Consider the following 22,879-nt stretch of genomic DNA (forward strand, 5'->3'; position numbering starts at 1 on the left):
GACCGCAGGAACACACACACACAGGTTCTCTGGGTTTAGTTTGACACAGCACTCTGGGACTCAGCCTGAGCCAAGCCAGCACACATTGACTTCCACGTTATGCAACAGCATGACAAGCACGTGAAGCCAGCCCAACACCATCGCTGCCAAGAGGCCGATTTCTCCCTGACTTATCTATTTATTGTGTCCAGCCTGCACCCATCGAGAGCCTCATCAAGAAAATCTGGTGAGCAGGCAAGTAAGGCTTAATCACCCATTAATTACAGATTAGCAGCTGCAGAGCCGCGCACGCCACTGCCCTGAGATGAGCCCGACCCGCGTGGCTTCTCCTCCTTGCCTCGGGCCTGGAGGGCAACGCGGCCAGACCCGGACCGGGGGCTCACAGCAGCCACGGCTCGGAGAGCGCGGGAGGGCCCACGGGGAGGCCGGGCCATGCTGGGGTCCCGGGGGCAGCTCCGGCCCGGGGTACGAGCGCGCTGTGGGGAACAGAGCCGGGAGCAGCTCTGGCCCGAGGTCTCGGGAGCACCGTGGGGAGCAGGCCTGGGAGCAGCTCCGGCCCGGGGTCCCGGACGCGCCGTGGGGAGCAGGCCCGGGGGCAGCTCCAGCCCAGGGTCCCGGGGCAGCAGCTCCGGCCCCGGTGTCGCCCCCTCAGCCCAAGCCCCGCCCCGGCGCAGGGGGCGGAGCCGAGCGCAGCGGCCCCGCGCGCTCCCTTTGTTCGGGCCGCGGGAGGCGCTGCCCCTTTAAATGCCCCCAGTCCGGCCCTACCGGCGCGCCGGGTGGAAGGCGCCTCGCGATTGGTTACGGCGCCTCCCTCTCATTGGCCGCCGGGAGGAATGGCGCGTCCCGCCTCTCGCAACTCATTGGCTCCGCCGCCTGCCCGTCCGCAGCGCGGGTTTCTGAGTGGGCGAAGCAGCGGTCCCTGGAAACAGTTCCGGGAAACCCCGCGTGCTGCCGGGGTCGCGCCGCCGTCCATGAGGAGAAGGAGGAGCGCGCGCCATTTGCCGTCGCTGCTTGGGCCCGAGCTGCGCCGCGCCGGCCCCGCTCCGGTGAGTGCCGGGGCCGCCCCGCGGGGCAGGGGCGCTCCGCGGCCGCGCCGAACCCTCCTGCGTGGGCCCCGCGAGGGGACGGGCAGCGCGGGCTGCGGGCAGGCCCGGCGCGGGCGGGGACGGGCCCGGGGCGCTGGCGCGGCGGAGCGGAGGGGGGCGGGGGCCATGGCGGGGCCGCTCCGCGGGCAGAGCGGGCGGGCGCGGGCGCGGGAGCGGCGCCGGGGAGGGGCCGGGGGCGGGCCCGGCGGGTGGGGGTGGGGGGCGGCCGGCCCGCTCCGCCCAGCCGTGCGGATCGGGGTTGCATGTGACGGGCGGCCGGGACGCGCCTCTCCCGGGGCTGCGGGTCGGCTCGGGTCCCTGCTCCGTCCCTCCCGTCGCGGTTGTGGCCGCTCCGCTGTGCCCGCGGGCACGGGACGCTCTGAGCGGTGGATGCGGCGCTGTCGCAGCGCGCCCTCAGAGCCGAGGCAGCGCTCGGCGGAGCCGGCAGGGACAGCTGCACCCACCCGCAGCGCCCGGGGCTGCGCTTCCTGCCTGCGGCCAGGGATAACGCTGGGCCGCTGCTTGAAGGGGAAACTGTCCAAAGTTTTGTTGCTTTTCTTAAATTAACTTTTGTTAAATCTTGAAAAGTTTTGCTTCAATGCATCGTTGTTGGAAATACTTTAAAATAAGACTTTATTACTCGGTCTGAGCAGCCTTGTTGCCTGTCAGTATTTATTTGAACATGCTACTTAAGTACGTTATCTGTGCTGGACTACTCTTTTTGAAACAGTGTGTTGGCTTCCCTTTCCCGTGTTTATGGCTCAAAGGATCCCGGCACTTCGTGCTGCAAAGGACATTAAAGCTCATGAAGCTGCAGCTTTAGTTTTTTTTTGATTGGTTGTTTTGGTTTTTTTTTTTTTTTTTTCCTTTGAGACTACACTGTAGCAGAGTTTTTTGGTTTTGTTTTTTCACTTGTAAAAGTAATCTAACAAATTTTGCATCTCTCAGTGTAAGGTTTTTGTAACTTATGCAAAGTGTAGTACTTGCAAACGAGCAGTGTCTGCTTGAAAATTTTGCATCCTTGAAATTGTATTTCCCACAAGCATTATCCTTATCTCCCAGTTTTTCTGTCTAGGTGAACACTGTTAAAATAATACTCGAGTCTCCTCGACTTCCTAGTTCAGTTAAAAATCCCAATACTCCCTGCTTTGTTAGACAGACATCTGCAAAATTCTTTGAGGTTAAATTCTTTAGAACAAAGCTCATTTCTGTCGAAGTGTTGCTTGGAACTGGAGTACCAGGAGTGTTTAGTACAACCCAGACAACCAGATGAGCTGTGAGCAGCCAACTGCAGTGAGAAATGAGCATGGACAGACTTTATGGCTCAGGTTCGGAGTTACTGGTGCACTCAGTGTTTTTAGTGGTTTCTAACCTGCTGTGCTAAAGTCATCTCCCAGTCATTGTGTGGGTACTGAGGCAGAATTTGTTTCCCTCTGGGCTGTGCTGATCTCTTGCTTGGCATCACGCTGGAAGTTCTCAGATTTTTCCAAGGGATTGTGGAGTAGCAGGGCTGAGCTGGAGAAGTGTGGGTGCTGCTGCATTTTGGCTTACAGCTAGTGAGAAGTCCTGGCTACTGTGGTCTTCAGGCTGTGATTACTTCAAAATAAAGTTTCATGTAATTCATGCTAACAAACACCTAGCATATCATAATTAAGGTATTAAAGTGTGTTTTCTGTGATTGAATAAGCAAAGGTGTAAAAGAAATGGCTGTAATGCCTTCACTAAGGTATAAAAGAAATGGCTCTAATGCCTTCGTGTACAGAATAAAGGTACAGAAATGTTTCTGAACAAGTGAGGTTTTAATAAAACCCCACTTCAGACTTTAAATGTGAATTCTTATTTTTCTCCCACTTGTATGTTTATCTTCCTTGCTTGATAAGAACCTTCTTGAAGTGTGAGGCAGAACTATAGGGACTGCATTTGGTTTCTTGTGGTCAATTAAAACAACAAAACCAAACAAATGTCCCCCAAACTTCCTTCAGTGTCATTTTTAACATGATTTAACTTAACTGCTTGGCAAGATACTGGTTAGGAGTAGCAACATAATGACTGGGTGCAGAGATTTTATCTATCATTACTTGGCTTCTGTGCACCTGAGCTGAACAAGTTCCATTCCTGCATGAAACTGAAGTTTCCAGCAGCAAAACCAGCATTGCTGCATGACCACTGAAGTTCCTTATGGTTGTTTTAGATATTGTTCTTTTGCCAGAAATTTTTTGTTCCTTCTCAATTAAGCTGTTCCTAAGCATGTTTTGAGTTAACTAGACTGAATTTATAATTAATTGGATGGAGTTATACTTAGATAGTCTGTAGGTGGCAACCTCTGTTAGAGGCATGGTATGAGATGAAGGAATAGTAACATCATGGCTGTTTATCCAGTGATTGTCAGATTAAGGGATCAGGTATCTCTTCTCAAGATGCCATACACTGGGAGGACCACACCTCTGTTAATTTCTTTTATTTTCCAGAAAAATAACTAATTGAGCCATTTAAGTTATGAAACACTGCAAGCACCTGTAGTTTTAACTTCTACTTGTCATACCAGAGCTTAAAAAAGGGGCTAGGATCTTTGTAAATTACTCTGGAGCTGCAGGAATTTGGGGTGAAAGATAAAGAATTGCTCATGAGCTAAAAACATGCTTTTTTCATCAAGTATTTACAGTCTTCAGCAAGGCATTGTTTGCAAGAGTGTGAAACTTGAACCAAGACCCCTCTGGTATGCAGTTAGGAGGCTGAGGGTAGGCAGCATCTTGGGCACCAGTGAGAATTCTCCTTGCTGTGTCAAATTGTCCCCGATGTTATTTATCACTGCTGCTCATTGGTAAGCATGGTTTTGTGTCCACTGTTCTAAATCCATCCATTTCTGCATGTTTTAAAAACAAACACATATCCCACATGTACTTATATACAGAATTCTTTACTTCTAATCCACCTTGGAGTCTTTGCAGTTGAAGCAGTGTCCCTCTTTTGTCGATATTTTAATATTTAATTAAAATGAGATGAGAACCTGAGTGCTGGTCTGTCATGGGCTGAGTCACATGGACACACTGAGCTAGCACTCCTCTTTACCGTGCTTTTTATAGCTTTTAGAGCAGAATAAAAATGTTCAAGTGATCATTGTGTGTTTTACTCACTAGATAAAATCCAGTTTAAATGTAATTCTTGTTAACTACAGCTAACTGATGTTACCTAGAGGGAGAGCTAAAGAGTCTTTTTCAGCCATGACTTTCACCCACGTATCTCTGCTGAGCTCAGAGGGAAGATTCAGTGTTATAAGAGATGCAGTTTTGCTTGTTGGTGATTGTTGTGGGAGAAAAATCAATTTAATCTCAGATTTCAGGCCGAGCTTGCCAAGCCATTAAGGGATCTATTGCTATATCTGTGGAAAGAAATACATACTGAATATTCTGGAAGCTGTGTCACTTCAGAATTTTCTACAGTCTTATTTCTTTAGGAAAAGCTTTTAAATAAAGTTTGTGTAACTGGAAATAGCTAAAATCTGAATCCAAACTGCACATTGCATTGACTTTAGTTCTTTATGAACTAAATCATAAGCAAAAATAAACAATACAGCTAGTAAATGACAAAGCTGAGTATTAATTTCCATTGCCTAAAAGCCTTTGAGCTGTGGTGCTGTGCAGTAATCTGATTCTTAGGGGTTGGATATTGCTGCACTGCTGCATGCTTGTGGTGAGGGCTGATCTCTTGTTGTGCTGCAAATCTTGCCTGGCAGAAGTTTGCATCCCTGCTCCAGAGGAGATGTTTCTACCTGGGCACAGCATAGCCTGTCAACCTTTTGTTCATTTATAGGCAACACTGAAAAAAGTGTTAAACTTTTGGGTATGTGACACTTGGAAGCTACTCTGGGTTATCAAGAAATTGTCATTGAGTGTCACCACAAGCCCTTGGAGTTCAGAAAGTCATAGAAATGCTTCAAGTAAATTTCTGTGTTTGTGTTGCTGTAGCCTCTCAGTTCATTGTGCTTTGGTTTGGGGTTTTTTCTGTGTAAAGAGAAGACAGTGTATGTGTAATTAAAGGATTTTATAAGGCAGTAGGAAGGTGAACACAACAATGCCCTCCTCTTTATATCTTTATTGTGTGTCTCAGTTTTTGAGAAGAGGGGTTGAGAATGGTTCTGTACCCAAAGATTTCAGGGTAATCAAACCCCCTCTGCCCTGCACTGTTTCAAATATGAGATCTTCCCAAGGCTGCCTAGCAAGCAGACACGTGGCTGATAGTTTTGCCTTCTGTCATGTTCATAACCTACAGAAAATCAATGTTCATTGGTGTTTTGATAGTTAATACCTGTAGCTTTAGGTAGCTTTTTTTTTCTCCTGTAATTAGGCTGTAGTTGCTTTTAAGTAAACTGAATTGGTTAGAAAGCAATTTCTCTTTGTCAAGTAGCAGAATGTGTGTGTGTATATATATATGCCATGTAGCTATGGAAAACTTCCTTTCTTTTCCACACTAATGGCTTCAAAAAGTGGCATCTGACAGGAACAGTGTGAGGCTGCTTTACATGTCTCTAAAATTGCCCTTCAGCATAAGACAGCTTTAGTAAAATCATTATTGTCTGGAGAAAAATGATTTGGTTTTTTTCTTCCCTTGCAAATCTTCATAGGATATCTCCCAAGCAGTTGCTGAGCTGTAGTCTGGAAGGGTTGGGTGTTCTGGGGGCTGGTAGAGGTGTGCTTGTGCTTGGAGACTTGTTTTGCAGCTTAGGAAATAGCTTGAGGCCTCAGCATTTTTTATAAAAACTGTTCTTGAATCATCTTCATACCTGTGTTCCAGTAGTTAACTGCATTGCTCCTGCCATGCTGCATTGTCTGCCTGGTTATCATTTCCTGCTGCTCCTCAACCCCTTCCCTCTCATTGAGAGCCTGAGGCTTGTTCATTTCTGACCTAACAGCTGATCATCCTCCTGTTCTCCGTCGGGTACTTGAATTGTCTCTCTCAGCCTTTTATTGGAAAGCACTGAATATCAGCTGGCTGGCTAATTGGGAAATTGAAACAGTCTTTAATGAATTGGGCAAAGCCCACTGGGATTGTCTGAGAAGATAGTTGTGCATTTTTCAGTGGAATCAGTTTGTTCATTCTGAAAGCGAGTACTTTTATTAATATACAGAAATGGAGATGCTGCAGTCATGCCTTCCTTTTAAACCAATAAGGTGTAAATTATTGAAATAGTAGCTGTGATTTGTGCAGCTCCTATTGGAGGGAAACTGAAAGCGTGGAAACTTTGCATTGCAGCTTCAAATGACAATGTCCATCAAAGTGCAATTTCTCTCTTTCTGTCCCTGAGATCTGCCAGCGTCGTGAGAGAGCGTGTGGCTAGTCTTGTGCAGCATGTTGGGTTTGAAGGAAGACATGGCAACAAGCCAAGCAAGTGGAAAAAAGTACTGAAAAGAAACAAGTATTAACATTTTTATACCTTAAGCTACCCTGCAGGGTTCTGTGTTCAGTACATATTAAAGGATTGTTTTAAAAGTAGCGGAATGGGAAATGCAACTAGCACTAGATCTTCTGAGTCTTTGCTGAAGGATGTTGCTGCCGTGTCCCCATACATTCTAGCTGCTATGGTAACCACTTAATGACAATCAGTAGATGGAGTTTAGACTTTGTTATGTACATGAAGTACATTTTTAAAAAGTTATGTCAATTCTTCCATGTACATTTTCCACAGCATTAAGGGTTGTACTTTCTTTTGAAACGTAGACCAGCTGCATCCAAAAAGTATTCAATAAAACTTGATACAGGTGATTTTGCAGCATGTATACAAATTAGTTTAGATAAATCATGCATTGTCCTACAAACTAGTTATTTCTGGCTTATTGTAATATAGCTCCTGAATTTTTTCCAGCAGCATAATAAAATGGCTAATCAGGTGAATGGTAATGCGGTACAGTTAAAAGAAGAGGAAGAACCAATGGATACTTCCAGTGTAACTCACACAGAACACTACAAGACACTGATAGAGGCAGGCCTCCCACAGAAGGTGGCAGAGAGACTTGATGAAATATTTCAGACAGGTATAATATGCATTTCTTGTTTCTGATTGGTTATGAAAGTGAGGGCATACCATTTTCAAATTTTTATAGATTAAGATTTAAAAATTCATTGTTTTTGATCTGTGTAGCTCTGAATGTTTTGCTACTTTGATTTCCCTAAAGGCAAATTGGGTTTGACATTGACTAATTACTTGACACATCCTTGGAGTTGTATGTGATATCTTAGTTGTTTTAGGGCACAGAGCACTAGTTTCTTAGCCCACAAATGAAGATGTATGTTTCCACATACTAAACTGTGCATTTTTATTTTTCTTCAGTCCAAATCATCATTTTGCTTTTATGTTTCTACTGTCACTGTCACAGTGATTCTAAAACACTCAAAGGCTGGCTAGGTGACTTAGTGAGGGAAGCAACTAGCTTGTCTTGCCTGGGACTACATTTGAATTGAGTCTGCCTGTGGATTTTTGTTCTCTCTAGTTCTGAGTGGACAGTTTAACCCATGTTGGTTATTGCACTGAAATGTTCAGCCTGACACTAACAAAGTTGAGGACTGAGCTATCTAGCAACTCCAGTAATACCTTGCTGGTAGCAAGTGGTCTCTGCAACTTCTAAAGAGGTTTCTTCATATACAGAGGTTTTCCTATTTTGTTTTTATAACCACCCTATTTTATCTTATAGACAGAGGCTTTCTTTTCCTTTTTAGAGTGTGTTCTGTGAACAGATTTACAAGAAGCAGTAGAACTGCTCTATGTGCTTCTCTTGAATGCCTGGCTGGCAAAATGACAGTTTTTGTTGAAAAGAGTTAAAATTACCCTGATCAAGTGAAGGCAGTTCAAAACCAATACCTATCAATCCTCAGTGTGAAACTGGCTCATGTGGGTGATGTCTTTTGGAAGTCATTCACAGGGAGCTTTCTTCAAGCCTTGGCCAGCTTTTAGTGGCCACAGAGATGCACTTTCCACCTGTGGGTCATGATGATGTGCACTTGATGTCTGAGAGAAGGTGTAAATAAACACCTGGGCAGAGGAACTCGTGGGGTTCTAACATGTGTTGCAGTCAGGTTGTGTTGTGAGGAGTTCTTAAGGAGTTTAAAAAGCTTTTTAGCCCAGAACATGACTACCAAGTATAATTCCACTGCATGAGTAACCTGAAAACATTTATTTACACTTCATTAATACCACTGAAGGTGTTTGCATTGTGGAGGGGTTTGTCAGTGAAGCAAACTACTTTAGACACTTGAGCCAAATTTGGGGTTGAATTTAGTGATTTTTTAATCTGCTGAAGCCTTCTATGAAAGATACAGGTGCCTTCCAATATGCAGGATCACTTCTGAAATGTAGTCCTTGGGCTTGGCACTACTGTGCATCTTCCAAATCAAGTAGCAGTGAAATAATCTGTGTATTTTGGAGAGCAAGCTGTTGCAAAGTGTGTGGAGTTTTAGTATTTATCCTGAATTTGGATGTATGATTTTAAAAGTGTAAATCTCAATCTATATTTCTGACTCCACAACTGATGCAAGTGCATTACAAAAGGAAAAAAAAAACCAAACCCTGTAAAGATCCTTAAAAAGAAATGCTTCAGAACTGGTCCAGTGTTTCTTGGGGGAGTCTGTACCTGTAAAAGTAACATGAGCTTTTCTGGGTACATAGCAGGGCTCAAAATAATACCTTTTTAAATTCTGGCTCTTGGAACTGCATAGAGCAACAAAACAAGTTTAAAAAGCCCCAAACACTGTTTAAGATTCACATAAGTCCACTGACTCCTGCTTTTTAAGCTGGAGGAAAGAGTGAACAAATCATTTTTGCTTCCTAATATTTTGTGGGGTAGAGCTTCCTTTGGGTAGTTCCTTTTTCCCATCCAACAGGATACTTGCAGTGATCACCTGTCAGTTTACTCTAAAACAGCTCAACTCAAGAGAAGGAAGTGTGGAACTTAAAATGAGGGATAAACAAAGAAAATTCCAATCATTAAAAGCGAGCCAGAGTTCATTGTTTCAGCCCCTGGTGTGTAATCCTGCTTTTATGCAGCAGATTGCATTCCTGAATGCTAGAAAACTTACACATGGGATATAATCCTGCACCTCACTTAGTGCTTAGGTATATACATTTTAATTTAACTTTTTCATTGTACTCATATTCTTTCATATACTTGTGTAGGAATATATATAATTAAATGTCTAATTCTGTTGCTATGGAATGTAACTTTTTGGCTTTAAAAGCAAATTGCATGAAATTCAATAGAAATCTGTAACTTCTTTATCTTTAACTTTTAGGCTTGGTAGCTTATGTCGATCTTGATGAAAGAGCAATTGATGCTCTTAGGGAATTTAATGAAGAAGGAGCCCTCTCTGTATTACAGCAATTTAAAGAAAGTGACCTGTCGCATGTACAGGTAAGGTGAGAGCCCCAGCAGTGGGAGCACATAAGTACAAATAATTCTGGCACCCCTGACAGGAGAGTTGTAACTTAAAAATTCTCTGATGTTGTTGTATTATATTTCAAACCCAAATAACAACTCTGTTAAAAATTGCCAAGCAAAACCTCCCAGATAATAAAAATAGATGTGCAATTGAGAAAATAGGTTAAAATGCTGTTTGGAATCTGATGGCTTTTTCAATCTGACAAGTTTGTTCCATTCATTATTGTATTTTCCTGAAGGATTCTTTTGACATTTATTTCATTGGCTTGAAGTAGTGACTTCATGGTATGGAGTGTAAGATTCAGTGGATTCCCAGGGCTTGTCATACACACAATTGAATCATTTTGTAAATTGTATCTACAGAACAAAAGTGCATTTTTATGTGGAGTTATGAAGACCTACAGGCAAAGAGAGAAACAAGGCAGCAAAGTACAGGAATCAACGAAGGGACCAGATGAAGCAAAGATTAAGGTAACACTTAAAGATACTGGTTATTCTGTACTAGCTGAAATATTACTTTTACATTAAGGTAACACTTAGAGATACTGGTTATTCTGTACTAGCTGAAATATTACTTTTACATACACTGAATATGAACTCAAAAAGCATCAATATAAGATTCACACTAGGTTTTTAAGAACTGCATGCATGATAGAGATTCTATAGAGAAGGGTGTTTGGAAATATGCAGCTCTTTCTGCTCACACAGTTGCCAAAATTTAAGCTCTACAGAAACATTGATACCTGTTTGAGAATTCTCAGTTGTCCAGTGCTCTGCAGTTCTTGGGGTGCTACATATAAAAGGGAAAATAAGGGAACAGGCAAACAAATTCTTTGCAGTAACCTTGTAATACAAAACAAATGCTGCTGTTTGTGATAGCTTTTTAAACCCACAAAACAACAGGGTTTTTTATAACTTTTTTCTCTTCATATCTACCTTACCAAGTGTGGCAAGGAGCAGATAAAGAATTGCTTATCTTGGAATGTTTTTTTTTTGTTCTGTATATTTTAACCCACTGCCCTCTCTGAATTTTTTCTTTTTCAGGCTTTGCTAGAGCGGACTGGTTACACTTTGGATGTAACTACAGGACAGAGGAAATATGGGGGTCCTCCTCCAGATACTGTGTATTCAGGTGTCCAGCCTGGCATTGGAACAGAGGTTGGTATTTACAGACTAATCTGGTAATTGCTTTGTGTACTTATGCAAACTCATGAATAGGAAATGCTTGAAGATAAACCATATTGCAAGGTGAATTTATTGTAGAGGAAAATAATCTTCTATGTGTGTTTTAATCAATCTTTCGTACTCCTCAGTATTCTGCAAAAGAAAGGAAGACAGGTTAAAGTGGAGAAAAAAAGAGGTGGAATATACTAAAAAACTGTTATTTTAAAGTTTAAAAATAGTTGGAATAGTTTCAAAGACTTTAAAATTAGTTTTTTTCTTCCAAAGGACAAAGTCTAGTCTGTAAGCAATTATTTGGAAATTTAAGGTTGTGGCTGAACCTGTGCATCTTCCTAGCCAGCTGTGAGCAAACTTAGGTTTGGTTATGAAAATGCTTGAACTGTGTATTTCTTCACTTAGCTTTTCTACAATGTTTAGTCCCTAGCAGGTTGTTTTGTAATACATCCTCAACACTTTAAATACCTTGTCACACTGCTGAGTGTCTGATACAGGAGTTCTTTCAGAGATTTTTCTATGAACTGCTAGACTAGATATGAGAAAACAATCAGTTTCCTTAATGTCTTTCAATTTATAGATAAGTTTTCCATTCTTTGAGATGCTGAAGCTCTTGTGTTTATTGTCAAGAAGATGTCAAGAAGTATCACAGTAAGGACTGTTTCTGAAGGGAATGTTCATATTCCATGAAGGAAAATTAATTTAATGGTGGTGGTAAATAATTAGAAGGAGTCCTTGCACTGAAAGATTATAACTGATGTGTGTAACTTCTCAAGCTCTGCCTAGGTCTCTGTGCTCTATGCTAATTGAGGTTTTGTCTTTAAAAGCTGCAAATTAAATGTCCTAGAAGTAATGACAATGTAAATATCTATCTAGAGGAATACCTTAAGCTTTCTAGGGAGATGCTGGGGAAAACATTTAGTTCTGCCATGAAATATTCACTTAGTGTGATGAATCAGTTCCTTTCTTTTCTCCCCAGTAAGTAATGTTCAGTCAACATTCACACTGAGCTGAGAGAGGCTAAGCTTTTAAGAAATGTTCTGGAAACTGAATTTCAGGAATATCTGTGTAATATGAAGTATCTAGAGGTTCTACCTTGTTCCATGTTTTTCCAATTAGTCATATTCTCCTCATGAGTTTGTTATATTGGTGCTTATTATGGGCATGCTGAGTATGTTTAATTCTGAAATTTTGCTATGCCTTCATTGTGAGATACAATTATGACAAGACCTTACTGAGAAGGAAAATGTTGAGTCATGGCTTTTTTTTCTACAAAAAATATTTGAAGTTAAAATAAATTTATTTTTATCTTAATGGGTGTTTGGAATGTTTTGTTTGTATTAACAAGGAAAAGGTTTTGAGACTTCAGGGGAGAGATGCAGTGATTGAACAGCTGGGGGGATCTTTCTAGGGAGCCCTCAGCTAAAGATATTAACCTTAACAAAACTAAACCCAAGTTAATTGTATGGAACAAAACCACAAGAACTCACAGGTTTGCTTAAGTAAAAATTTAACATTTGGTTGGTGAAACACATGCAGACAAGAAACAAGACTACAATGTATATTAAAGTGAGAAACTTGCATCACACAATTAAAAGGAAATTATTATTAAATTATTTTTCCATCTCTGTAGCTTTCCAAGGAAGGGTAATTTACAGAGTGATTTGAAAATACTGCAAGAGCAAGGAAGTGCTTGGCCTGCTTTAACATATATACCCAACTAGATAATCTGTAAGGTCTTAGTTTTTAACTGCCAAAATTTAAACCAGGTAAGAACCATTTATCTCTTCAGCAGGGGAAATTCACAGCCTCTTCAATGTAAATAACAAACCCAGGTTTTCTGTGGGTAAAACTTCATACAAATGGCAGGAGGATTAAAACACTTGGGATATGCAATAACATCAGCTGCTGTGAAGGCTGCACTGGTGACTGCAATGTTTCCACTCTGCTATTTTATCTGCATTTTTCTTCCTTTCCCAGGAATTTCCAAGTGTTAAAATGAACCTTTTATTTCTGAGAAACCTTTGTTTCAAGTGTCCTCTTCCTTTTTAGGTTTTTGTTGGTAAAATTCCCCGAGACCTTTATGAAGATGAGTTGGTACCACTCTTTGAGAAAGCTGGTCCAATTTGGGATCTGCGTCTCATGATGGATCCTCTTTCTGGTCAGAACAGAGGTTATGCTTTCATTACCTTTTGTAGTAAAGATGCAGCACAAGAAGCAGTCAAACTGGTGAGTTAACTTTCTTCCAGACAGGTCAAGACAAAGTAAACAGCAAATGTTGGTAACTTCTTAAGTAATGACATCTTCAAAGCATCCAATGACAGACTCAAAATTTTACTTTCTTAAAAATTGCCCCCTTCCTTTCCCATCCTTTCCCATCCTTTCCCATCCCTTCCCATCCCTTCCCATCCCTTCCCATCCCTTCCCATCCCTTCCCATCCCTTCCCATCCCTTCCCATCCCTTCCCATCCCTTCCCATCCCTTCCCATCCCTTCCCATCCCTTCCCATCCCTTCCCATCCCTTCCCATCCCTTCCCATCCCTTCCCATCCCTTCCCATCCCTTCCCATCCCTTCCCATCCCTTCCCATCCCTTCCCATCCCTTCCCATCCCTTCCCATCCCTTCCCATCCCTTCCCATCCCTTCCCATCCCTTCCCATCCCTTCCCATCCCTTCCCATCCCTTCCCATCCCTTCCCATCCCTTCCCATCCCTTCCCATCCCTTCCCATCCCTTCCCATCCCTTCCCATCCCTTCCCATCCCTTCCCATCCCTTCCCATCCCTTCCCATCCCTTCCCTTCCCATCCCTTCCCATCCCTTCCCATCCCTTCCCATCCCTTCCCATCCCTTCCCATCCCTTCCCATCCCTTCCCTTCCCTTCCCTTCCCTTCCCTTCCCTTCCCTTCCCTTCCCTTCCCTTCCCTTCCCTTCCCTTCCCTTCCCTTCCCTTCCCTTCCCTTCCCTTCCCTTCCCTTCCCTTCCCTTCCCTTCCCTTCCCTTCCCTTCCCTTCCCTTCCCTTCCCTTCCCTTCCCTTCCCTTCCCTTCCCTTCCCTTCCCTTCCCTTCCCTTCCCTTCCCTTCCCTTCCCTTCCCTTCCCTTCCCTTCCCTTCCCTTCCCTTCCCTTCCCTTCCCTTCCCTTCCCTTCCCTTCCCTTCCCTTCCCTTCCCTTCCCTTCCCTTCCCTTCCCTTCCCTTCCCTTCCCTTCCCTTCCCTTCCCTTCCCTTCCCTTCCCTTCCCTTCCCTTCCCTTCCCTTCCCTTCCCTTCCCTTCCCTTCCCTTCCCTTCCCTTCCCTTCCCTTCCCATCCCTTCCCATCCCTTCCCTTCCCTTCCCATCCCTTCCCTTCCCTTCCCTTCCCTTCCCTTCCCTTCCCTTCCCATTTGTAAATCCAGATACTTATAAATCTGTTATCTGCTGTACCTTTCTGTGGCTGATCAGAGTACTTAGGTGATTGATAGGAGCCTACTGAATTCCAGCTTTAATCCTGATTAAAACAAAGACCATGTCTGTCTTGAATTTGTTTTTTAAAGGTTGAATTTTTGTACCTTTAAAAGCCAATTGGAGTTTTGTTTTCAGAGCAGTGCAGCTGTGGGTACAGGCATGAAGCAGTGGACTAGATTTTTTATTAATGGAATTTTTAAATCTTGACATTTAAATTTTTTAATTCTATGATGGACAAAGTCAAAACAATGCCTGCTGTTGTGGGTGGGGTAGAAGTCACAGACTGATTTAGACTGTTGATTGTCTTGGCAAACCCTCTCAGTGTTCAGAGCTATCCAGGGAAAGAGGAAAACCTCCCAGTATCTTTAATGTATTTGCTTACTGATAACGGCAGCAGCAGTTGAGTGACAGCAGAGGAAGCAGTAACCAGTTTCTAGAAAGATCTTTCAAGTCTGAGATAAACAGTAGGTGAATAAATTTATGCAATGCAATTTGTATATGGTCCCATGTTGTTCCTGTTACTGCAGGTTTTTTTGTAGCTTTTCATTCAACCAGACTTCTGAAGTCTCTGGAAATCCTAAGCTTGGCACTGTTCTTCCAAGTGAATGCTGACACAAACACAGCTGTTCTGAGAATTCTCTTGCAATGCCAATTCAATATGCAATGTTTAAAAGTAGTCGATGATGAAGAAAATAAATTAGTTTATGGTTTGGGAATATTTTTATGCATAGTATTGTGGATAAAACAAATAAATGGATTTGTTTTTTCAGTGTGACAACTATGAAATCCGTCCTGGAAAGCACCTTGGAGTATGCATCTCTGTGGCAAACAACAGGTTATTTGTTGGGTCAATTCCAAAGAACAAAACTAAGGAAAACATACTGGAAGAGTTTGGTAAAGTCACAGGTAAGACTTAATGAGTCCCAGAATACATTTAGTCTCTGCTTTGTAGGTCTAGTTGTTTGACAGATGTGTTCAGGTATCATTTGAACAATTTTCAAATTGGATTCCAGGTTTGACTTTGTTAGAAATTTTATATATGTGCAGTATCTTAAGGTGGAGTGTAAAGGGACTTGTGTTTGTTTTAGTGATTGTTCAATGAATGATGATGTAATTTTACAGTTAGAGATGGAAACAGCTCAAATGAACTCAGAAACCAGCACACATGAACTCTGAAGAAAATAAAGGTTCCAATTCTGTTACCAGTTCTAACTTTCTGTTGAAGGTTCTGTATTTGTTACTGGATCCGCAGGAGGTGCTTCTGTCAGCATGGAGAAGCTTTTTGGGGAGCCTGAAGCAAATGTATTCCTGAGTAGTGAAGGGGAGGAGGGAATACTAAATTGGTTTAGAGGGAATATTACTAGAGAAATAGTTAATAACAGACTAATTTTTTTGTCCCAGTTTTTCAGCATTCTCCAGTATGTGCAGCAAGTAGGAAGAAGAGAAGTCAGCTCATCAGTGAAAGGGTGCTTCTGCCTTAGATAAGAGATTGAGTCACTTGCTCTTGTTCCTGTAGGAGAGCTTTAACCTCCTGCTTCTTTTTTAGGATTGCTATTTATAAGTACTTCAGGGAAGTGGTGAAAACAGAAGGTGAATATTCATTTAGTTCTCTCTCCTGTTTTTGGAGAGATGTGGAGTGGAAGATGTTCCTTCTAGGTTCTGCAGGAGGCAGGGGAGAGGTCATGTGTTAGTGCTGGCTGCCTTTCAAAGATGTAAAAGTGATTTAAAAAGTATAGAAAACTTAGATTGTGTGAGTTGCTGAGGTTGATGTTTTGCAGAGCTATTCTGAGGAATTTTAATTGCTAGGTGACATGTTTCTGGGTAAATTGGATGAATATCTATTTGTTTTGCTTTTTTTGTGCTCCCACTCCCTTTCAGGTGTAAAATTCAAATTCACTACAAAACATGAGTGAAGGCATTTTAGGGTAGACTCTAGATTTTTACTTTCCTTTTGAAGCTCAGTACTAAAGATATGTTTTTCAGAGGGTTTGGTGGATGTAATTTTGTATCATCAACCTGATGATAAAAAGAAGAATCGAGGATTCTGCTTCTTGGAGTATGAGGATCACAAGTCAGCAGCACAAGCTCGCCGACGCCTGATGAGTGGGAAAGTAAAAGTCTGGGGAAATGTTGTTACAGTGGAATGGGCTGATCCAGTAGAGGAACCTGATCCAGAAGTCATGGCAAAGGTCAGTGGAGACTTCACTGGATGCTCTTGTGCTTTGGGAGGAATTTCTTTATGCTACAGTGACAAAGATTTGTTCCAGCTGAGCCAGGCTAATTTTGAGGTACAAAAAGCAATTAGAGGGCATTTTCACACTAAGCTGTGCAAACAATGTGTTCTGAGCACTGTGGATGAGTTGCCATTAGAAGATGTTGGAAATGTGCTGTTACTAACTGCTGTTAACATCTGAGCTAGTCCTGTGCAGGGTTACCCTGCTGGATTGACACATCAGGCTGTGCATTTTCTGCTTTAGCTCTAATCAATACCAGGTAGGTGTTGTGTAAAACTGTTTTCCAGAGTGAGATAAAGGTGAAGTTCAGCATGGGGAATGGATGTGCATTTTATCCCAGTGTTTTGGGGTAACTCCTTGTTGTCCTGGAGGTCTGATACTAAAATTTTGCTGGGATATGTGGCATCCCAGAAGCAGAAAATCAAAGTTGGATATTCTTCTGGTTATGGAAGGGAACTGTGAAAGGAGAGAAGTTGTAGAAACTTCATACAGGTAACTACAAGGCACTTTGTTTTTTTAAACAGATTCAGAATTAATAAAGTTACCCAAATTTCTTAATGCAACCAAAAAGAGAATAATTTCTAGTTAGTTGTTTCTTTTGAGGTTTGACTTTTAAAGATTACAGCTTTGTTCTCATTTTTCCACCAGGTTAAAGTTTTATTTGTAAGAAACTTGGCCACTACTGTGACAGAAGAAATTCTTGAGAAATCCTTTTCTGAATTTGGAAAGCTGGAAAGAGTAAAGAAGTTGAAGGATTATGCATTTGTTCATTTTGAGGACAGAGGTGCAGCAGTGAAGGTAGGTTAATTATTCTTTCTTGGTTAAGTTGGTGAGAGCACTTTATTTTTTATGAATGGTTTTAAGAAATTTCTTTACAGTAAATAGCTTGGTAAGACAAAAAGTAGAGCCCGTTTAATAAGGTTCCCATTGTGAGAATTTCAGTGCTAATCATTTTGTTCCTATGATTTCAGTAGCTAGGAGGATGTGAAACTTGAAAGGACAAAACTGTAGCAAGGTAACAAGTAGACTGGAAAATTGGTGTAGAGCAATGCAGGAGAGTCTAGAGAAGAGGAAAAAAAAAGATCAACCTAGACAAATTTTCTGAGGAAACACTGGCAGAAGGTATCAGTTGTCTCTCAAAGACCCCTGTTTAAAGGCTGTGTGTAGTTTTGGAGTGACAAAAGTATCAAATAGAAATTGGGAGGTAATTAAAAAATGCTTTGTGAAGGACAGGAGAGTGGTGTTGGCAGCTCTTAAAGCATTACCAGTTTTTAACTCTGCATGCACCTGAGGTTTCTTCTAAATGACTTGTTAAATATTGAAGATCATTATTGTAAGCTTCAGAGTTCTCTTCCTTTGTGGCCATGAGCTTTTGAGAAGTTCATTAATATCTGCTGACTGTGATTCAGTATATTGAATTCTGTAGAAATTACTCCATCTGTCTTTTAAATCCATAGTTCATGGGGGAAGAGGGAGAGTAGGAAGTGTTTTTTTGCATTTGGAAGTCTTGAAGCAGATACATTGCATGTGGTGTATGTGGCTACATGGACAGTTCAAAGGCTCTGCACTTGGTGTTATTAATGATTTTATAGCCATTTAATTGCTTAGGATTTTACTACACAAGAGATTAGGTTTTAGAATACTCTTGATTAAGGCTTTAAGATGAATATCACTCACTCTTAGCGAGGTTGAGGTTGGTTTGGATAGGTTTAGGCCATGTCTGAGGGAGGACAAGAAGTTGTTGAAACCAGGGGTAAGTCAGCACAGCTCTGGATGTGGTTTTCTGTAGTGTGTCTGTAAACACTCTCCAGCCCTTTCCAAGTACTGTTACCTGCTAAATGCTCTGTTAGATTTCAGCAACTGGAAACTTGTAGCAGCTGAGAAAAAGATCAAATGCATCACTAACATTCATCTCAAGCTGGAAACCACCACATCTGCCCCATGTGACTGCTTCATGGCCACTAAATTGGCTTATGAACTTTGTGAGATATTTTTGTGTGTGGATGTTTTGGTTTTCATTGAAGTTATGGTATTAATGGGTGGAATGCATAGAACTGGATCATTGATTCTAGCATTTACTAATTTTTATCAGTAATTATGTTGCAATAAATTGCCACAATTTCTAATGCTTTTGAGGCACTTAGGTGTACAGACACAAAGTCTTCATTAACACAAATATTAATACTCAAAAAAGTTTATTGCAAAGCAGATAACTCCAGGTGAGGAACTGGGGGGTCTAGTCTTTGTGTATTAAGTTCTCTTTGTGGGTGCATTTGATAGTAAAATTTGCACATTAATTTTCTGGAGGATTCAGGGCTTGCTTGATGAGATCACCAACTTTCAGTAATCTTCTTTAGTTTTTTCTTCTCAAGTATGTGTCCTCAGAACTACTTGATTTTCTCAGTCACTTGACTCACATTCAGCTACCTGGGGACCACAAATATAACAATTCTTTCTCTTTTGTGCACATATTCTACCAGGCTTATAAGTGCAGTGAGTGTTTATGTCAGTGTGAGTAGTGAGAACTTGGTTATTTCTGAAAGGTTTGTATGAGATACAGGAACATAAAAACTGATGGTGCTACGTCTGACTTCATATAATAAATCTTAATATGTTTTAATCCTCTTTTTTATCTTATTATATAAAAAAAATAACTGGTGAATGAAGTGGCTCTTGGAAAAGTGATGTGTAACATTCTGTTTATGTAGCACAAAAGCAAAGCAAATGGCAGAGCTCAGCCTGGAGCAGCCCAGCTGTCTGGTTTCTTGCAGTAAGTTTTAGTTCCCTTTGAATGGAAAAAAATTTTTAGTTATTTTTCTTTTAATTTTTGTACAGGCTATGAATGAAATGAATGGGAAAGAGATAGAAGGGGAAGAAATTGAAATAGTATTAGCAAAGCCACCGGATAAGAAAAGGAAAGAACGTCAGGCTGCCAGACAGGCCTCCCGGAGCACTGCGTGAGTGTCACCTCGCACCGTGGTAATGCTGCAGTCAAACAGGGGCTGCTCTGGAACAACTCAATGCCTTGACTTGACTTTTCTCCACGTTGCATATTGTTAATCAACAATATACTGTATTTTGGGTTGCTTTTGGAGAGAAGTAATTCTGTGCTTCTTTTTCTTTACTAGGTATGAAGATTATTATTACTACCCTCCGCCTCGCATGCCACCTCCTATGAGAGGCCGAGGCCGTGGAGGAAGAGGTGGATATGGCTATCCCCCAGATTACTATGGCTATGAAGATTATTATGATGATTACTATGGCTATGACTATCATGACTACCGTGGTGGCTATGAAGATCCCTATTACGGCTATGATGATGGCTATGCTATAAGAGGAAGAGGAGGAGGAGGAAGGGGTGGGAGAGGTGCCCCTCCACCACCTAGGGGGCGGGGAGCACCACCACCAAGAGGTAGAGCTGGCTACTCACAGAGGGGGGCACCCATGGGACCGCCGAGAGGAGCCAGGGGGGGGAGAGGGGGCCCTGCACAGCAGCAGAGAGGACGTGGTGCTCGTGGAGCCAGGGGCAACCGTGGGGGCAACGTAGGAGGCAAGAGAAAGGCAGATGGGTACAACCAGCCTGATTCCAAGCGCCGGCAGACCAACAACCAGCAGAACTGGGGCTCCCAACCCATCGCTCAGCAGCCGCTCCAGCAAGGTGGTGACTATGCCGGTAACTATGGTTACAATAATGACAACCAGGAATTTTATCAGGATACTTATGGGCAACAGTGGAAGTAGACAAGTGAGGAGGGATTGAGAATATTGGAAAACATAGAATTGGCTATAGCTCTACATCTTTCAAAAAAAAAAAAAAAAAGAAAAAAAATTGGCTTAATGTTTCATCCTTCAGTAGCGATTGGCTGCCATTTGTATTGGGCTGAAGAATCACTCTATTGTGTATATACTCGAGTCTCTTAGTTTTCTTTTTTCATAAATGCACTTGGACATTACTGGGCTTGCAGAATTCCTGAACTCCTTATGGGGTCTCAGTGCTTTTATCATTTTAGGCTTCACTTTAGCAGTTTAAAAGCAGGAATGGCACACTGTTCAATCATGATTTTGCAGAACCTCTGGTTTTGGACAGTTTCTTCTTTTTTTTTTTTTTTTTGGATTTGGGATAGACTACATAGGAGTATGCTGTACATAAAAGTAAAAGCTAGTGCTTTGTCTTAGTAGTTTTAAGAAATTACAACAAATTAAGTTTTCTTGTATTGAAAATAACATGATTGTATGTTTTGCATTCCTAGAAGTAGGATAACTGTGTTTTTAAATTGTTATAACTTCACACCTTTTTGAAAATCTGCCCTACAAAATTTGTTTGGCTTAAAACGTCAAAGCCGTGGCAATTTGTTCCTTGATGTGATTGTATTTCCAATTTCTTGTTCATGTAAGATTTCAATAAAACTCAAAAATCTATTCAAAACATTACCTATTTCAAATTCAATTGTGTCCTAAAACATTATTTCATTGGTAATTCTTGTGAAAAATATTGTTTTCAAAGTATAACTGCCTATGTGAGTGATCAAATTTGTGCAAAATTTCCTGTGCTTTCCAACATGTAGCACTGTGGACATCAGACTGAAAACTAGGAGAAATTACAGACAGCCCAAAAGGCACTCACTGTTTAATTGCTGTTCAATAATTTATCAGCATCTAATTTTGAAACTTTTTTTTCCTATTTAAAAGTGTTGAATTGTATCCAAGCATTCACAGAGATCTAATTTAAATCTAGTCCTCTAATGTAATGTGGAGAAGGAAGCAGATCCTACAATGGTGTTAATTTTGTTCCTTTGGTGATGTCCTGTGGAGTCCCTGTGGAGGCTGTTCTGGTAGGATCCAGCCTTACTGTATAATTGAGCCTACAGACACACAGGGAAATTATTTTGATCTCAAGCATCTTAATCTAATTTCAAATAATACTTGACTAGGAATGAGAATTACAGCTTGGGTGCTATGGCACACTAAATTAATTTCTTGCTACGGATAACACGAACATACTCTCCAGATTCTGCTTATTTCTATCTTGACATTTTAATTTGATGTTCTGCCATGATGAACAATTTGCCTTAGAATTCTCCTGCCTTAAAATAAAGGCTGTTCAAAAGTTTAAGACTTTATCTTTTGAGGGCATTGCTAGCTACATTATATTATGTGTTGCTTTGACCCTTGTCTTGGACATTCCCAGATGTCAATTTTAACTGGCAAATCATGACATTACTCTTGTGTTGCATCTAAGCCATTCTGTACCACAATGAAGAACATTTGCTTCTCAAGAAAAGAGAGAAACAAACGGATTTATACTTTCTCTAAAGAAAACTATTGCCGGACCTCTAAATATCCAAATCCAATACATTGCTCATACTTGATTTACAGCATTCCAAACACAGACTATTGAGGAAGTTAAACTTCAGTGGTCATACTCCTCCCTTTGTCTTCTATTCCTGTCTGGTGTCTCAAGTGTGTTATGTCAGAATATTCCCAGTAAGATGGGCCTCCCCACACTGCTGTGGATCTGGAATGGGATTGCAGGGTTTGATTGGGGCCTGAATCGAAGATGTCTATCTGCTTCTCAGAAATGGGTTTGCCCATGTCAGCCTCTTCCAATTAATAGAATTGGTCATAAATAGCTTAAAAGTGCTTTTAAAAAAATCAATATCTATTATGTTGGGGTTTGGTTTTTTTTTTTTTTTTCTCCAGTTAATGGAGCCAAATCATGTCCTCTCTGTTTTTTTACCTGAGCAGTGAACTCAGAGGGCTTTGCCTGAGTATACACTTCAGGCTTTTGCTCATTATTAGGATATGGTTTTAATTCTGTTTTAACACAAATTTTAGCTGCCCTATCCATATGACTTTCTGGTAGTTATACAGCTCTTACAGTGCTGAGCAGAACCCTGTAGTCCCAATAAGTATTGGCTTTTCAGTATTCATTGTAAAGGGGATCTAGTACAGGGAGATTAATTGGAATCATATTTCAAGTGCTCTCCATCTTGGAAGAAGGTAGTGTTCCCATATTGCACATGTTAGCTAGGAGAGGTGAGGTGCTAGTAAGGGCTGTGGGGGGACTGGGGGGGAAGTTAAACACCTCAGTTATAGTGGTTACAAAAGAGCTGAGAAACAAAAATGGTAAAATTGTCCTCCTCAAGAACTGTAAGGTTGCATCTTGTATTTACTTCTCCCCAAATCATCATTTCTACTAGTAGTTTTAGTAAATATGTGGAGTGAGCTATTAATTTTTATAATTGAAAATCATAACAGTTAAACTCAGTAGAAGTTTATGTTTACAAGATATACCAAGTTCTTTGATTTACATGGTTTATGGCTACTCAAATTCACCTTTTAAATTTGCAGCAGTACTTTTATTTAATCCATAGATAAGGTGTGCTACAGCTTACTTGAATAGTGGTGTGTGCTGAACTTGAAGAACTTAATGAAATGATGGAAAAAATTATCAAGCAGAGATACTGTAATACAGTGGAAAACTACCATGCCTGACTCAAATGAAGAATTTCTCAGCA

At 41.4% G+C, this 22,879-nt stretch overlaps 1 protein-coding gene across 2 annotated transcripts; it reads left to right on the forward strand.

Annotated features, from left to right (window-relative positions):
• The first annotated feature begins 940 nt into the window (after positions 1–940).
• On the forward strand, positions 941–20,789 carry HNRNPR (heterogeneous nuclear ribonucleoprotein R). Of its 2 annotated transcripts, none has more exons than XM_058040399.1 (11): positions 941–1,046; positions 6,949–7,114; positions 9,366–9,484; positions 9,875–9,982; positions 10,556–10,669; positions 12,740–12,916; positions 14,898–15,033; positions 16,111–16,316; positions 17,010–17,159; positions 19,197–19,318; positions 19,490–20,789. In XM_058040399.1, exons 1-11 carry the CDS (start codon positions 972–974, stop codon positions 20,100–20,102), a joined length of 1,986 nt encoding a protein of 661 aa, XP_057896382.1. In that variant the 5' UTR covers positions 941–971; the 3' UTR covers positions 20,103–20,789. The 2 variants fall into 2 exon arrangements, with proteins under 2 accessions (XP_057896382.1, XP_057896381.1); XM_058040398.1 differs by having other exon boundaries at positions 942–1,046; positions 6,946–7,114.
• The last annotated feature ends 2,090 nt before the right edge of the window (positions 20,790–22,879 follow it).

The sequence above is a fragment of the Melospiza georgiana genome, chromosome 24 (assembly GCF_028018845.1).
Source record: "Melospiza georgiana isolate bMelGeo1 chromosome 24, bMelGeo1.pri, whole genome shotgun sequence".
Taxonomy (NCBI): Eukaryota; Metazoa; Chordata; class Aves; order Passeriformes; family Passerellidae; genus Melospiza; species Melospiza georgiana.